General features: G+C 36.2%; 1 protein-coding gene across 1 annotated transcript in view; it reads right to left on the bottom strand.

The window, feature by feature from the left end:
- Positions 1-18,499, bottom strand: part of Maoa (monoamine oxidase A) — a 65,470-nt gene that overhangs the window by 39,584 nt on the left and 7,387 nt on the right. The window contains exons 2-3 of the mRNA XM_055598265.1: positions 10,001-10,095; positions 2,339-2,476 (exon numbers count right to left, since the gene is read on the bottom strand). Coding sequence (XP_055454240.1) covers positions 2,339-2,476; positions 10,001-10,095 — 233 coding nt within the window. The remainder of the gene's footprint in view (positions 1-2,338; positions 2,477-10,000; positions 10,096-18,499) is intronic.

Here is an 18,499-nt window from a genome sequence, read left to right on the forward strand (position 1 = left end):
AGTCATTTCATAAAGCTGTGAGAGTGAAACCTGGATTGTATTGGAAACTTCAAGATGTTAGAAGTGCCAGAGCCATGAGATATGTACTAAGACAAGCTGTACACAGGGAATGGAACCACCCAAGAAAGAGCTGTATCATTGGAGACCACAAACTAGAAAGTTGGAGCTACCTAAGCTCTTTGACATCAGACACGGAGCTATACAATTTGGAGTTTGCCCTTCTGGGTTTCAATATTCATTTGGTCCAGTATTTCTTTGTATGCCCTGATTCATCCCATTTGGGATGGTAAAATATATTCTGTGGTACTGTATTTTGGAAATAAGTAATTTGCTTTTTGGTTTTACAGGTGATGACAATAAAAAGATTTCCTGGAGTCTCAGAATTTATTTTGGAGAATGGCCTCATAGGCTAATATGTTTGAATACTGCTTCTCCAGTTGGTGGAACTGTTTGTGAAAGTCTAGAAGGTGTGGCTTTGTTGAAGTATATGTTTCACTGGGGATGAGTTTTAAGATGTCAAGACTTGTGACATTCCCAGTATATTCTCTCTCTCTCTTTCTCTCTCTTTTCCTCCCTTCCTCTCTCCCTCCCTCCTGCCTGCTGATCCAGACATAAGCTCTCAGCTGTTCCTACCACCATATCATTTTTCCACTATCAAAGACCCTTATTCTCTGAAACCATAACCCCAATTAAATGTGTTCTTTCATAATTTACTTTGGTCATGGTGTTTGGTGACAACAATATAAAAGTAACTAAGATAGGATCTAAGACTTGAGACTTTGAAAACTGCTACATGAAAAATTGGAAAAACATTTCAAGGTTTAGTCCTATTTAGGAATTTTTCTAAATAGAATTCCAGGTATTTAGGAAATAATGCCAACAAACCAACAAATGGGAACTTCGTGAAATTAAAAAGTTTCTTCTAGGCCTGCACAGATTCATGATAGACAGGCCCCACTGCTGAGAGATGAAGTTGACACAGTCCCCATACCAAGAAGGTATTTCCAATCAGCATTGGCTTACAAAAGAAAAATTCCTTTGCTACGACAGTCTCACTATGTCTATAAACCACACTTAAGGTTATGCCTCTATGTCCAGCAATGATATTTTTGTAGGGTTTTTTTTTTGTTTTTTGTTTTTTTTTTTGTTTTGTTGTTGTTGTTTTGTCTCGTGTTGGTTTGTCTGGGCATTTATCTTACTAATATTTTCCTTGTATATTACAGTTCCTGATTTTGTGTTTTTATGTTTTGGTGTTTGTGTGTGTGTGTATGTGTTTCTCTTTTCCTTTTTAAATTTTGTTTTGTTTATTTTTATTTATCTCCTAAAGATAGAGAGAAAGCGTGGAGTTAGATGGATGGAAAGGTGGAAAGGATCTGGGTGAAGAAACCATGATAGGAATAGACTGAACATGAAAACAGTATTTTCAGTGAAAAAAAGCTTCCTTCTGATGAAGAATTAAAATCTGAAATGTATTAAAAGTACAAAAATTTAAACAATGAGACATCAACAAACTACAATTAATAAACTGACTAATGACAAGAACACAGACGTTTTGAAAAGATGAAATACAATAGCCATTAGAGGAATTCAAATCAAAACTACATTGAGATTCCATCTTACTAAAATGAGAATGGCCGTCATTTAAAACAAATAATATCAAATCCTGGGAGAATATGGACAAAAAGAACTCCTTCTATACCACTTCTGGTACGGATGTAAACTTGTTTATCTACTGCGGAAATCAGTATGGAGGCCTCTCAAAAAACTGATATTAGATCTACTATATGGCCCACATCTGCCATTCCTGGGTATTTACCCAAAGGACTCCTTATCAAAGCATCACAGGCATACTTACAAGTAAATATTTACTGTAACATTATTTATAATACATAAGTTATGGAACTAACATAGGTGTCATAGGAATTGGTAAAGAAAATATGCTCTATTTAGTTATACAGAACAAAATTATGCAGAAAATTGAATGCAATTAAAAATCTGAGAAAAAGAAATATTATGTTATCTTATATGTAGTTCCTAGATTTTACACAGGCATATAAAATTATGAAAGGAGAAACAAAACTGTATAGAGGAACAAAGAAGGCTAATGGGAGGGGTGAGAAAGGCAGGTGGAAGAGTGTGAGAAAGAATATGCTTCATGTACAATATATGCTTGTATGACAATACACTTATGTAGCATACATCATACCATATAATGTGAATGTATACAATGAAAGAATTTTAAAATAAATGTTAAAAAGGAAAAAAACCACAAATAAACCAAGTCTTTTTCAAATAAAATCTATATGCACTGGTCTTATAAATAAAAAGTCAGGCTTACCTTGACATATTGAACCAGACGCTCATTGACATTCACTTTATAGGTCTCTATGCCTAGCTCCTTAGACAAGCGTAAGATTCTGTTCTGGGTTGGTCCCACATAAGCTCCACCAACATCTACCCATTTAACATGTTCATTCTGCAGAAAGGAAAAAAAGTAAACTTTGTAATCAAGAAACCTTTTATCATAAAAAATCCTGTTTATTTTGTTAACTTACTTGTGTCTTATTTGTTCTTTAAAATGTACCCCTGAAATGCAAAACCTTTTTTTCTTCCACTCAAAAACTGGGGAACACTGTCTGACAATTCAGTAGATATGTCCATTTGCAGAGCTCTTGGTGATGTTGATTCATTAGTACAACACAGAATGAACACTATAGTACATCCTGCTTATCTAGATCCTTTGAAAATCACTTATTTTTTTTAATTTTTCAATTGATTACAATTTAGTTACTTTGTATCCCAGCTGTAGCACCATCCCTCATTCCCTCCTAAATTCACCCTCATTTCCTCCCAATCCCACCTGCCCTCCCTCTTCTCCTCTCATACCCCTCCCCAAGTCCACTTATAGAAGCAGTCCTCTTACCCTTCCATCTGACCCTAGCCTATCAGGTCTCTTCAGGACTGGTTGCATTATCTTTATCTGTGACCTGGTAAGGCTGTTTCCCCCTCAGGGGGAGGTAATCAAAGAGCTAGCTAGTGAGTTCACGTCAGAGACAGCTCCTGTTCAACTTACTAGAGAATTCACATGGACACTGACCTGCCATGGGTTAAACCTCTGCAGGGGTTCTACGTTATCTCCATGCATGGTCCTTGGTTAGAGAATCATTCTCAGCCCCTGGGCCCAGATTTTTTGGTTCTGTTGCTCTACTTGTAGAGCTCCTGTCCCCTCCTTCATCTCCCCTTTCTTTCACAGGATTCCCTGCACTCTGTCCAAAGTTTGGCTATGACTCTCAGCCTCTGCTTTAATACCCCATTGGGTAGAGTCTTTCAGAGGTCCTCTGTGGTAGGCATTTGTCTTGTTCCCTGTTTTCTCCCTCTTCCAATGTCCATCCTGTTTGCCTTTCTGAATGAGAATTGATCATCTTACCCAGGGGCCTCCTTCTTGCTTAGCTTCTTTATGTGTATAGATCTTAGTATGCTTAACCTATAGTATATGTCTCCTATCCACTTATATATAAGTGAGTATATACCATGTGTGTCTTTCTACTTATGGGATAACTCACTCAAGATGATCTTTTCTAGTTCCCACCATTTGCCTGAAAATTTCATGATTTCCTTGTTTTTATTTACTGAGTAGTATTCCATTGTGTAAATGTCCCAAAATTTCTGTATTTATTCCTCCACTGAGGGACACCTGGGTTGTTTCCAGATTCTGGCTATAATGAATAAAGCTGCTCCAAACATGGTTGAGCAAATGTCCTTGTTGTATACTTAAGCATATTTTGTGTATCTGCCTAGGAATGGTATAGCTGGATCTTGAGGTAGCACTATTTCTAATTATCTGAGAAAGCGCCAGATTGATTTCCAAAGTGGTTGTACCATTTTACATTCCTAGCAGCAATGAAGGAGGGTTCCTCTTTCTCCACATTATCTCCAGCATGCGTTGCCTCTAGACGTTTTGATCTTAGCTATTCTGATGGGTGTAAGGTGAAATCTCAGGGTAAATTTGATTTGCATTTCCCTGATGACTAAGGATGTTGAACATTTCTTTAAGTGTTTCTCTGCCATTTGATATTCCTCTGTTGAGAATTTTCTGTTATTATGTGTGTTTTTCTCTTGGGTTAATAATACTGTAAGTGTCATTCAGGAATTTATTAATCCTAACTCCCTGATTTCTACCAGCTGAACTCTTAAATTAGCCTACATTCATGGACTTCTGATGATATCCTAAACATTTCCAGGTAAAACTGCATCATGGCAAAAGAATATTTAAAAGCACAAAATATTCATATAACTAATTTTTTTTAGAAATAAGTAAATGCTCTCATAGCTAAAACTTTTATTTTCCTTCTTAAAAGCAGCCCTCCACTCTATCCAGCTTTTTTCTTAACACATTTTATTTAATCAACAAATTGTATGGTGATAATTTACAACTCCTTTATGTATTTGTAATAAGTTATTTCAAGTTTATTTCTATTCTACAGTATCCACCAAATTTTGCATTTGCATATTGCCTTTACCCTTACTTGTCTGATTTGTTTTTATAATGTAACAATCGCTGTACTTGAAAACCATGCAGAAATCAGTGGAGTGGTAGGGGTTACTTTTCTCAGAAAAGATTTATGAGACACTAATAATAACAGATAACTATTTCTTTTCATCATTTAAGATTTAAATCCAGAAGAAAATGTACATGTGGAGTAGTCTTCCTGCAGTCTACCCTTAGCTCTAAGATGCAGCCCAACCTAAGAAAAAGAGTTAAAATTTCTCTCATATACATATTTCACTGGGCTGGAACCAAATGAAAAAGAGAGAAAGTCAATCAGGGAGTTTGTGAGGTCAAACCTCCCGGAACAAGGTAAAGACATCAGCTTTTTATTTAAGTGAAAGGTGACCCTTTGGAAGGCTTTGGGTATTGCTAAGATCTGACTTAAATCTGAACAACTCACTTTCATTGCTATAATACTAAAAAAAATATTATAGGGAACAAGAATAGGAAAGGGACTTCAGATAGCAGTAACCTGGCCTAGAAGTGAAAGTGGTCCCACCATGGTATAGTAATGACAACAGTAGGAAGCAGTGAATTCCAAAAGTACTTTGAAAACAAAGGCAAAACAATTTCTGGGCAGAATGAACATTGGTCCACAAGTGCTGAACAAGCCCCCAAGTATTTGCTGAGTTGCTGTGTGGGAGTCTTGTTTTTGCAGTTGCTGGCAAGGGAATCTAAAGGGCATTTAGGATGGTAGGAGATCCAGCAAATCAGCAGTATCTCTCCAAAATAACCATTTTATGTTCCTCATCAAGAATGTACTCTAGGTATGAGGTTCTACCTCAGTGATTCATTTCTTGCCCTTGTGTTCTGGGTTTTAGTTTGGATGGTTGATTTTCAGCTGTCTGATCAACTTAGATACCTACTACTTTCTAACTTCCCTCTCAGATCAATATAGTGTACTTTTGCTAGCATTTTATTTATTTCAATAAAAGAGTTAATTAGGGTTCCATTACTCTTTAGCACTAGTAATGAAGTGCTTTTTTTTTTTTTTACTTATTTTATCTGAATATCATAATCTTCATGTTTTCTTTCATTAACTGCCAGTATTGACTCGTGAAGCATCTTTTTCTCCAAAACCTTTTAAAGAATAAAACATCAGTAAATTTCTTTTATTAATTTATTTACTTTTAATTTATTGTGCATTGGTGTTTTGTCTGCATGTATGCTTTTATGAGGGTGTTGGAACGGGAACTTCCCGAAACTGAAATTTCAGACATTTGTCAAATGTGGGTGCTGGGAATTGAATCCGGGTCCTCTGGAAAAGCAGCCAGTACTCTTAACGAATGAGCCATCTCTCCAGCCCCAATTTCTATTACTTTAACACAGACAGCAAGAAGACTCTTGGTAATTTCCAAACATTTCTTTAGAATGTTGACTCTCTCTCTAAAGCAAATAATCCTAAATGAAGCAAGAAAAAGACTGAGGCATTCCTGCCTAGGTCTGACATAGGTCCTCTGCATACATGTTATGGCTGTGTATTTTGCTCTACTTGTGAGACTCCTAACAGTGAGAAGAGGCTGTCACTGACTCTTTTGCCTGCTTTTTGGACCCTTTTACTCCTACTCAGTTGTCTTGTCCAGCCTTCATACAAGGGGAAGTCTCTAGAGTTATTGTTATTTGATATGTCATGTATGATTGATATCCCTGGGAGGCCTGTCATCTTCTAAATGGAAAGGAGGAGTGGATAGTGGGGATTATGAGGTAGGGAAAGAAAGGGGAAGGAGGAGAAACTGGAGTTCGGATGTAATATATGAGATAAGAATTAAAAAAAAAAGAGTGAGGCATTAAAATATTTCAAGCAGAAATACTCCAGTGAAATACCTTGGGTTCTGCTGGAAGACACTAGGAAGTGTAATATGGTATTCTGTCATATAGTACTTGCCCTTTCTTTATTGAGGTCATATTACTCAGCCTAAAAGGTCACATACATGGAAATCTATTAAGAAACAAATATGTTGACCTTGTAGAAGCCTTGCAAGCATTGTAACTTTATTCATTTGATTTTGTAGCATTATAGATGGTTTAATTATTTAAAAAATGCTAAGTTCTGAATTTGTAGAAAATCAACCAGAAGAGGCCAGGTGATAACATCAAATTTGAAATTTTGAGTCTTTAAGATTCAAAATAGTTGTGTAACTTCTTGTTCAAAAATTATCCTAATTGATTATGTTATTTGAATCAATTCTAAAAATATTTGATTTAGCTTTGTACTAAATAACATTCTGACCCTTCTTATAGCCTTCTTTTTTCTCTCTAGGCACTTGAACTATAAATGCTAAGTGTTCATTTCTCAGTATTTCTAAGACTCCTTTCTCGTATACAAAAGAGGTATATAGTACCTTACTGAATAGACACCAGTTCCTGTCTGCTGCTGGCATATATAAATGGAGCAATATGGCCAAGTAGCTAAAGCCAATAGCATAGACTGGGATAAGCATGTTGGAACTTCATTTCCTTGCTCTTAACTGAAAATCTGCAACATGACTGATGTCCCTATTTAATAAGCAAAAGTTAAAAGGATAAGGAATGTAGGACTAAAGCAAAATGTAGTAACTCTCTTTAAAATGAAAGAATATTTTTCAGAAAATGACAGAAAAAACACATCTACTATGTGAATATAGGCAGAATGTTCAACTTGTCTTTGTACTACCATACAATGCCTTCAATTTCAATTTGAAGATGGGCTGGTTGTAGAAATGTGTACCTATAATTTTATCATTCCCAAGGCTGGAGAAGTAGGATCTCAAGTTGAAGGCTAGCCTGGGTTACACGATAAGATCCTGTCTCAAAACATTAAAATAACAATTTTAATTTTAAATTAAAGGTGGTTCACACCTTTAATCCCAGGATCCAGGAAGCAGAAGCAGGCAGGTCTATGTGAATTATGACCCTCTTGGCCTACATATGAGTTCTAGAACAGCAAGGGCTACACAGTGAGACCCTGTCTCAAAAACAAGCAAAACATTAAAATAAAGGTATGCAAGAGCTTCTTGGAAGACATATGAGTATATCTGATCTTTTAGCTGAGTAAACTTGCATGTGAAATTCTAATTAGGACATATCCAAGTTAGTGTCAGGTACTAACAGTGAACAGATTCCAGTCTCCTCACTCCTTTTGTAGATTTTTACTGTGTATAAATATTTTGTCTACATGTATGTATGTGTACAGTGTGCATGCTTGTTACCAACAGAAGGCATACAAGGACCTGAAACCCTGCAAGTGAACTAACTTATAAATGGTTGTACGCCACCGCATGGGTGATTGGAAATAAACCAAATCCTCTGCAAGAGCAACAAGTGCTCTTAACCAAAACCCATAGCAGACTATATCTAAGGGAATTCTCAGAAATACTCCAAATAAATTTAATGTGGATTTACTTTAAAGTGAAGGAAGTGAGCAGGATTATCCACAGAGCAGCATATTTGCAACCTCCCTCAGAAGATAATTTTTAAAAAATGTAGATTCAACAGCCCTGAGAATTTTCTCTTAAGTTTCCAGGTAATCCAAGGCTCCAGGTCTATACAGCACACTTGGAGTAGCAAGGTTGTGGGGCACATTGTTAGAGATGAGCAAAATAGAAAAAGACCTCATGGGTTTAGTGAAGTAGATGCAAATAAGAAGAATCCGTAGAATGGTATGACTGGAAGAGCTACAGCACTATCCTAGTTCAGACATCACACAGTTATTGCAATAGCCATTCCAATTCCCTTCCTTATGCCTTTTTCTTCTCTGCTACCTGGAAATGTTAACTACTTGCTTTCCCAGGTTCCTCCTATAGTTGAGATAGCCATGTGAGCGAACTCTGCCTAATGAGACAAATGTCAGCATGGAGTTTACTGGTAAAGTAAAAGTTGTTTGTCTCAGCCAAGGATAGTGCTGTCCTTTCATTCTATTTCTTTCTGTTTTGTTTGTTTTTTAAACAAGACACTACTATGTACCACAGAATGGTCTTACATTCATTACCCTCTTGCTTCAATGCCCAGAATGCAGTGCTTACTGCTATGAGTCACAAAGGCTCAGTAATTCTTGTTCCTCAAGAGGAGACCTGCTTAGAGCTTACCTTGTTACCACAGGACAACAATCCAATATGCAAAGAATGGTAGAACAAAGGGTAAGAAAATTCTGAAGCCTTTATTACAAAACTAAACTCCTGTACTATCTTAGAATCTCTACAATTAAACTTCTGTAAAATAATTTAATGTTTTCATTGCCTAAACCATTGTTACTATTATTGCCTAGGCCATTCTGACATTAGTCTAACTGAAATTTCTACCAAGGCATATATTCTCTGTCCTTCTAGTCATTTAAAATAAAACAATATGCTTTTTTTTTTTTTACACTACCAGTACTGAGCCTTTACTACTGTATTTTTGTGCTCTACCGAAGGGGCATATTAATGACTTCCTAACTGCCATAAGCAAAGAAATCTTTTCTGTCATCCTCCTATATTATTTGACTCCACTGAGCATTCTTTCTTTCCTCCAGTGACAGGGCATCATAGCACTGTTTTAGGCTAGCCCTCCTTCTTAGTTTCTACGGCTTTTCTCTAGCTCTTCCAACCTCTGTCTCCTGTCTCATTACATGTCCCACAAATTTCTGTCTTTCGCAGTATTTCCTTATAGCTTCTCCTTATGTACTTTCATCAGCTCCCACAGACTCAATTACTTGTAAACACAATAGTAAAAAAAAATAATAGTTATCCTGCAGTTTTCCAGAATGCTAATGTAGGTCCATGCATAAAAGGCAAAGATGTAAGAACCATGCTTCTTCCTTATATCTAGCCACACCCAACCTGAGGAAAGAGACCAAGGGAAATTATATGCTGCATTTATTTTTGCATTCTATAGCCACTACACTTAAGCACCATACTGTTGAATAAACAAGGAACCTGCTCTCTCTCTCTCCTCTCTCTATGTTTGTGTGTATGTATGTGTGTGTGTGTGTGTGTGTGTATGTGTGTATGACTGTGTATTAGAGTACAAAATCACTTTTAGTCAAACCAAAGTACTGTACTATCTCTGGTACTATAGACTAATTTGACTCTTTAATATAGAAACTATAACACTGTAATGAAGTTTTTGTTGTGTTTCTAGAATGTGAGTGATTGAAGTTGAGGTCATCACTATACAGTGAGCACTTATTGAAAATAACAATCATGTTGGGAATAGTAGTGTATGCCTATAATCTCAGCATGTGGAAGACTGAGTTAAGAGGGTGAACTTGAGGTCTTCCAGTACTATAGACTGAGTTTAAGGCTAACCTGGGATACTGAGAAAGATGCTGTCTAAAAAATAAACAAATGAAGAAAGAAAAGACTACTTACTTGATAAAACAGTTTAGACTTGTTGGCCTAATGGCTTAACTATGTGGTCTCATGAGGTCTCCTCCAGTGCTATGGCCCCATTTAGAGTTTAAGTGAGATGCCATAAACTATTGAAATCACTTACCCTCACGGTATGTGTTCTTCCTCCAACTCTATCCTGGGCTTCTAAAACTAAGACATTGATTTTGTATTCAGACAAGAGTTTGGCAGCAGCTAATCCTAAAGACAAAATAAAAGAGAAGAAATGTTAACATCTAAATACCAGACATCCCAGATTTGACCAGATATACCCAGGAAATGAGTAAACAACAGTATATCCAATCTGTTTATTTTGCTATTATTATAGAAAAATTTAAGCAATATTATTAGCTATCACAAAGTACCCTCAAATAAATAGCTTATACTCTTGTGTTAGAGATTAGCTATCAGAAAAAAAAGTATCTTGTTTTCTGGAGTAGTCAAATGATATTTAGAGAATCTTCTAAGTCCTCTTCCAGAAATTCTGACTGTATAAACAAGGATAGGACTCAGTGGTAGAGCATTTACCTATCATGCTCTACGCCCTGAGTTCTACCTCTAGCACTAAAAGAATGCTAATTAAATAAGCAGAAGAGCATGTTTTTCTGTAAAACTTCCATGCCTCCAGCAGCACTCCAATATCTAGGTTTTTTTCCCAACTTCAAATTTATGACCACCTCCTATGATTTATATCTGTATTACATGGTTCCTATATCTTGCTTCCCTCCGTAGATTCTAAGATTCTTAGAGTTAGAAGCTATGCTTAACTTCATTCATTACCTCAAAGCTAAGAACAGTTTCTCATCTGTAAACAATTTTTTTAAAAAATACATTTCAAATCCAACATTATAGCAGTAGAAAAGTTAAGACAATGTTGTATATTACCATTTTATCATAGATACATGCTCTCAGTATTATGATCATTTATGATAATCTTAATTTAATCACCTATTTCAGTAAGAGTTTCCCAGAATTCTCCACTATAAAACTACACAGTCACTCCAGTTTATATAGTGTACTCTTTGGAAGGAATGCTATGCACACTCCACATTTAAAAAACTGGAAGTTATGGCTTACCATTTTGAGGACAGTTTATATAAATTGTTGGGAACTCTTCAGCAGTACAGACATGGTTTTTTTCTTCATTTATTTATTCAGTCATTAGTATGGGCTCACAAATATTTTTTAAACTTTGGAATATAATCCAATACTATATTATTTATTGCTGAAATTATTCAAATTGTTCCCTGAGAGCTCTTGTGTGAACTTTGTTATTCCTCTATCAGTTTGTGTTTGTACATGTACATGAACTTCCTTACTTTCTTGTTCTACAGGATACCCCAGGTTCACCATATCTTTCCTGCCTGTCCTAGCCTTACTGTCACCCATTTTTATAGTGAGCCTTGGTCCCTTTAGTTGGGGTATAAAATTAGACACCAAAGTATGAAGCTTTTTGTGTTCATGATTACTGTAATGCCATTGTGTACATGAACTCTAAGCTCTCAGAGTAAAAAATATAGTTTATACATATTTATTTTTCAGCTTGCATTCATTATATTTCATTTTTATAATTTATTACAATTTATTCAATTTGTATCCCAGCTGTAGCACCCTCTTTCATCTCCTCCCAATCTTACCCTCCCTCCCTCTTCTCCCCCTATATCTCTCCCCTAGTCCACTGATAGGAGAGGTCCTCCTCTCCTTCTATTTGACCCTTGCCTAACAGGTCTCATCAAGACTGCATTGTCTTCCTCCATGGCCTGGCAAGGCTGCACCCCTCTGGGGGGAGGTTATTAATGAGCCTGTTACTGAGTTCATGCCAGAGAAACCCCTGCTCCTCTTACTAGGGAAACCCACTTGTGTACTGAGTCCTCATTATATTTAAAATGATATCTTAATACTTGTTTATCTTTGTACTAACTGTTACAAAAGAAATAAACCAGCCAGGCATGGAGGCACACACCTGTAATCACAGCACTCTGGGAGACAGATGCAGGAGGATCTCTGAGTTTGAGGCCATCCTACTTTACAAAGTGAGTCCAGGACAGCCAAATCTACACAGAGAAACCCTGTCTTGATAAAAAAAAAAAAAAAAAAAAAAAAAAAAAAAAAAAAAAAAAAAAAAAACAGAAAACAAACAAACAAAAAATAAAGCATATATAGAGTTCAATATAAGGAGGGTTGTAAATTTTGTGACTAGACTGGCTGTGAGGCAAGACTATGTATGTCAAAGAATGAAAGAAGTAATGGGAAGAAGAGAAAGAAAAGGAAAGGGGAAAGTAAGGGTTAAAATTTAACTTTTTTTTAAAAAGGTAATCAGTGGAAATGAGTTACAAGGAAATAACAAGGATCCTGTTTTCAAAGAATGCTGTGAAATGTCTAAAGGCTATAAACAGTGTGTGCTATAAACAGTGAGGCTATTGTGGCAAGATAGCAATGAATGAGGAAAAAAATCATACAGCATTAAGATATGAGGACCAGGCCCACCACCATGCCCTGCAACAAGGTAGGTTTTACTGGTCCTTAGGATTCAACCCACAGGTTTTGTTTTGTTTTGTTTCAGGTAAGGCCTCCCTATATAGTCTTGGCTGACATGGAATTCAAATAGATCTGTCAGCTTCTGCTGGGATTAAAAACACATTGCTATTCCTGAAACAAGTTAGGTTTTACTGGTCCTTAGGGTTGAACCCAGGGCCTTATTACATTAGCTAGGCCAGCAAAGGACCACTAAGCTGTCTCTGGCCCCTAAATTACCTTTATCTCAAGTAACTAAGCATAGGGTATCAGATCACTATATCACTATATATCTATATCTATATAGCTAGCTAGCTAGATATGTATATATTCTAAGTACTAATAGTTTATTTTTCTCATTTTTAAACTAGTATTATACTTGCTGAGAGAAGAGAACAAATATCAGTATGCATACAAGCTTGTTACTGATATATACAACCATTCCTGTCTGTCTATATATCTGGCTTTTATGCTTATTGTCGGCTAAATCATTCTGTGTTTTAAAAATGGCCAATCTTACAATCCTTTCAATTTCAATAAGCTGAAAACAAGGCGCACTCTCAAGTGATAAATAGAATTAAGCTAACAATTAACTTCATTCTGTCCTTAACTCAAGAGACTGGTTGTCTAGACAGTCTCAATTTATTTGATTATTGCCCAGTATTTATCTTCACTTTAGATAAACAAATCTCACCTAAGTTGGGGATGTAATTACCTCCTAATTATTTGTCCAATTCTTTTATTGAAATTTCAGATACACTCCAAGTGTTCCACAAAGGCATCCCAAAATTCTGCACACTAGGAAAGGCCGAGTTTAAAGTCATAATTCCCCACAAAAGTTTATGGAACACTAATCCTTAGATCAGACACTCGAAGGAAAAGTATTAATGGTCATAAAATTTGGGACATTTATACTTCTTTTCTGGGAATAAATTCCAGGAGTACACTGTTTCTATTAAAGGCCCTGAGCAGTCCTGCAGCAAAATAATGATAATATGACTCATTAAATTCAGCATTTCTCCACACTCTGCTATACTATTTTAATAAACTGTCAAAATACAGTTTAGAAAAACTGGTTTTATTACCTCCAAGATTATTCAAATAGTTACAGTAATAAACTCCCACGGGCAGGGCCTAAGTTAAATAACATAACATTTATAACATAAGCTAAATATGGGAACAAAGCTTTGATATAGTCATGGCATATCCTCTAACACCTAAAAATATCATGCTCTTTATTCTTAGAAGTAAGATTTCTAACTTTTAATACTGACCATCACTCCAGAATGTGTATAGTAAATACCTTTACACTTTTGTGATGTGGTTCTTGACCAACAGAATTCTTATACAACTGCACACTCAAATTCTTGAACTGAACACTCTAAGGATAATAAAAAGTATAATGAAACATCAGCTTATACTGAACTTTCCAGGATATATTCACCAAGGCAGAAAACAGAAAACCTCACAAATTTTACTGAAGGCACATCGTGAGTACTCCATCAATAAATATTGAATAAATGGATGGATGAATAAATAGATGAATGAAGGAACAAATGAATGAATATGGATGCACAATAAAAAGGGCTTGTTTTAATATAAGCTACAGGACATAGTTAACTCATTTACCTTGGAAATGATCAATTTAAATGTCATCTTCATTACAGTTCATAATTTATCTAAAGTCCACAACACTTTTGTCAAGTATTACTTTTTCTATAAACTCTTGCAATTCCTGCAGGCAGAACTAGCTGTTCCTTCCCTGTGCCCCTGTCTCTCTGAATTAACATTAAGCATATGTTGAATATCCCTCATTTTGCAATGTTTAGGACCCTAGGTCTTTTATATTTTAAATTATCAGTTTATATTTTATTTGTGTGTGTGTGTGTGTGTGTGTGTGTGTGTGTGTGTGTATGTATAAAATTGGGGAGAGACCCAAGTCTAAGCACTAAATTCACTTATGTTTCATTATACACCAATATGTACAGGTTTAAAGTAGCTTTATGCAATATTTCTCATATACTTTCTGACTGTAACCATAACATGATGTTAGATGTAGAATTTTCCATGTGTGACAATCATGTCAACACTCAAAAATTTTCAGACTTTTTGTCTTCAAGTTAGGGGTGCTCAGCCAGTAACAGCAGCACTTCAGATTCATAGCTGAAACCCCTGCCACATATTCTATGTCTTACACAAGTTATTGTATAAGCAAATGAGCTAACAGATAAACTCGAGAATAACCTATGATCAAACGAGTCTCTTTCATGTAGGTCATAATTTTATTTAATGCCTTCAAAGGGCAGTGACCTTTATAATCTATAATGCACAATAAATAATAATACATATTTAGTATCAACAGCTTCATTTCAAAATGTATGATCTTTAAATACTAATCCTGCAAAATGACTAAAAGTAATCTTATTGGCTGGGGACATAACTCAGTTGATAGAGTGCTTATATAAGATGCATAAAGCCAAGGGTTTGATCTTCAGCACCATTAAAAACTGGCTTGGAACCTGTAATCCCCACATTTAAGATGTGGACCCAAGAAAATCAGAAGTTCAAGGTCATCTTCAGCTACATAATGAGTTTCAAGCCAGTTTAAGTACATAAGGCACTGTCTCAAAAAAAATGAACAAAACAAAAGAGAACTTACTATCCTTAGTCTTCAATTTAAATGTTTTGATTATTTCATAATAGTTCATTTACTACTAACTTTCTTATGTTGTAAATAACCTTTCTGTTTGTTAGTTCACTTATTTGTCAGAAACAAATTCTCATATAGCTCAACCTGGCTTTGAATTTGTTATGTAGCTAAACATAACCTGATCCTACTGTCTCTACCCAAATGCTGAGATTATAAGCATGCATCTCAATATCCACTTGGATTTTTTACAATTCGTATGTTTTACCACTTCTGTGAGATCTCATAATCAGTCCAAATTACACCGTAGGCCCCATGATGCTGAATAGCTTTCAAGAACATATAATGTTAACACAGTAGAAAATGAAGGAAAAAACTCTTATGTATAAAAAGATAACCCCTTTTAAAGTGAAAAAGTCAAACAGCTTTCACCAGATTCTCAAGGAGAAATTTGTGTGGTGGTTTCTTCTCCTTCCACCCTCCCCACCATTATATGTGTTGGGCTAGGTGACCTATCTTCACTCATGTGATCATCTGTGGGGGTCAGAAGTTTACTTATATCTTCTTCTATTGTTTCACCAACCTATTTTTTGAAGCAGTGCCTGTCACTATATCTGAAACTTGCCTTTTGTCATGACTATCTGGCCAGTAAGTCCCCAGGATATGTCTGTTTCCACAGCCACAGCCCCAACCAGCTTACTTGACTGTGAATGTTAGACTGTGCATCACTATTCCTGAATTTTTCAAAGTTTCCTAGGATCCAACCAGATCCTTATGCTCGTAGAGAAAAAATTTTACCAATAAGCCATTTCCCTACTATCTTTTGGTTTATGAATCAGGGTCTCACTGTTTCATAAACTGTAGCTCAGGCTGACCTGAAACTCATTATTTAGTCCAAGCTAATTTCCAACTTGAGATAATAATCTCAAATGTGAGCTAGAATTAAAAATGTAAGCTACCATAACTGGATTTCAGGGATATATATTTGGTCCAAAAAGTTTAGAATCATTGATCACAACTGTATAATCTAGACATAGTATCCTAAATTTACTATATATAAAGGCTGAGTGAGCTAGAGAGATGGCTCAGAGATTAAGAAACTTTGTTGCATTTACTGAAGAACTGGGTTCAATTTCTCAACACCCACATGATAATTATTTTTTGTTTGTGTGTTTTTATTTTTAAATTTTTTTATTAATTATAGTTTATTCACTTTGTATCTCAGCTGTAGCCACCTCCCTCATTCCCTCCCAATCCCACCCTCCATCCTTCATCTCCTCCCATACCCTGCCCCAAATCCACTGATAAGGGAAGACCTTCTCCCCTTCCCTCTGACCCTAGCCTATCAAGTCTCATCAAGACTGGCTGCATTGTCTCCCTCTGTGGCCTGGTAAGGCAGCTCCTCCATGAGGGGGAGGTTATTAAAGAGCCAGCCACTGAGTGCAAGTCAAAGACAAATCACTGTTCCCATTACTAGGGCACTCACTTAGAGACTGAGCTACTATGGGCTACATCTGTACAGGGGTTCTAAGGGTTCTAGGTTATCTTCATGAATGGTCCTTAGTTGGAGTATCAGTCTCAGAAAAGACCCCTGTGCCAAGATTTTTTTGATCTGTTGCTCTCCTTCTGGAGTTCATGTCCCCTTCAGGTCTTGCTAGCTCCCCCTTCTTTCATAAGATTCCCTGCACTCTTCGCAAGGTTTGGCTATGAGTTTCAGAATCTGCTTTGATACCTTGCTGGGTAGAGTCTTTCAATGGCCCTCTATGGTAAGCTCCTGTTCTGTTGCCTATTTTCTCCCTCTTCTGGTGTCCATCCCTTTTGCCTTTCTGAGTGAGGATTGACAATCTTACCCAGGACCTTCCTTCTTGCTTAGCTTCTTTAGTTGTAAAGATTTTAGTATGTTTATTCTATATTATATGTCTAATATCCACTTCTAAGTGAGTATATACCATGTGTGTCTTTCTGCTTCTGGGATACCTCACTCGGTATAATCTTTTCTAGTTCCCACCATTTGTCTGCATATTTCATGATTTCCTACAGATTAGGAAAGCATCTTCACCAACCCTATATCTGACAGAGGGCTAATATCCCGAATATATACAGAAGCCAAAAAGTTAAACAATAACAAATCAAGTAATAAAATTAAAAAATGGGGTATAGAGCTAAACAGATAGTTCTCAATAGAGGAATATCTAATGGCAGAGAAACACTTAAGAAAATGCTCAACATCCTTAGTCATCAGGAAAATGCAAATCAAAATGACCCTGAGATTTCACCTTTCACCCATCAGAATGGCTAAGATAAAAAACTCAAGTGACAACACATGCTGGAGAGATGTGGAGAAAAGGGAACCCTCCTCCATTGCTGCTGGGAATGTAAACTTATACAACCACTTTCGAAATCAATCTGGCTCTTTCTCAGACAATTAGGAATAGTGCTTCCTTGGGATCCAGCTATACCACTCCTAAATATATATCCAAAACATGTTCAAGTATACAACAACGACATTTGTTCAACCATGTTTGTAACAGTTTGATTCATATTAGTCAGAATCTGGAAACAACCCAGATGTCCCTCAACTGAGGAATGAATACAGAAATTGTAGTACATTTACACAATGGAATACTACACATGGTGATTCAAAACCACCCATAACTCCAGTTTCAGGGGACTTTCATGCTGTCTTCTGGCCTCTTCAAGCACCAGGTACTCACATTGTATGTGAGACAAAAACACTCATACACATAAAATAAAAACATCTAAAAATTTACAAAAATAAATAGAAGTATATATGGGCTGGCTAGATGGCTCAGTCAGTAAAGACACTTGCTGCACAGGCCTGGTGATCTCTGTGCTCAATCTCCGGAAACCACATAATAGTGGAAGGCGGGAATAGCACTTGCACACACACACACACCATATACACAACAAAAATAAACATTTAAAAGCCAATATGTTTGTGAAAGTTACAAAATCTAACATAGCGCCCTCACTTTTTTCAATGGAACTGTTCATTGAGCAACAGCGGTATGATATAGTACATGTGTAAATTAGGTAACAGCTACTAGGTTTTAGTGCACCAAACCTCAAAGTAACAAAGGTTACTGCAGGTCCATGGATAAGCCTTACAAAAATAGTAAGATAAGGCACAGAAAAGGACTGTCCTGGAAGTGAAATTTTAAGCACCAAAGTTCTTGTTACATCACCAAGACCTCTGCAACATTTGATAATTCATTTACCTTTCTAATCTTCCATTTCGATCCTTTTGAAATCTTATGAGCAGTTATTAAGAACATCAAACATAGTTAATATGTACTAAATTCTCAATGTTAATCACTTTGTTTAACCTCGCATTGGCACTCTTGCTCTGCTCAATAAAATACTGTTAATAAGTAGAGCTATGTTTACTTTGGCCAACCAACTGTAAAAGTGCTTTTAAACAGT

The sequence above is a fragment of the Psammomys obesus genome, unplaced genomic scaffold (assembly GCF_907164565.1).
Source record: "Psammomys obesus unplaced genomic scaffold, mPsaObe1.curated_primary_1811, whole genome shotgun sequence".
Taxonomy (NCBI): Eukaryota; Metazoa; Chordata; class Mammalia; order Rodentia; family Muridae; genus Psammomys; species Psammomys obesus.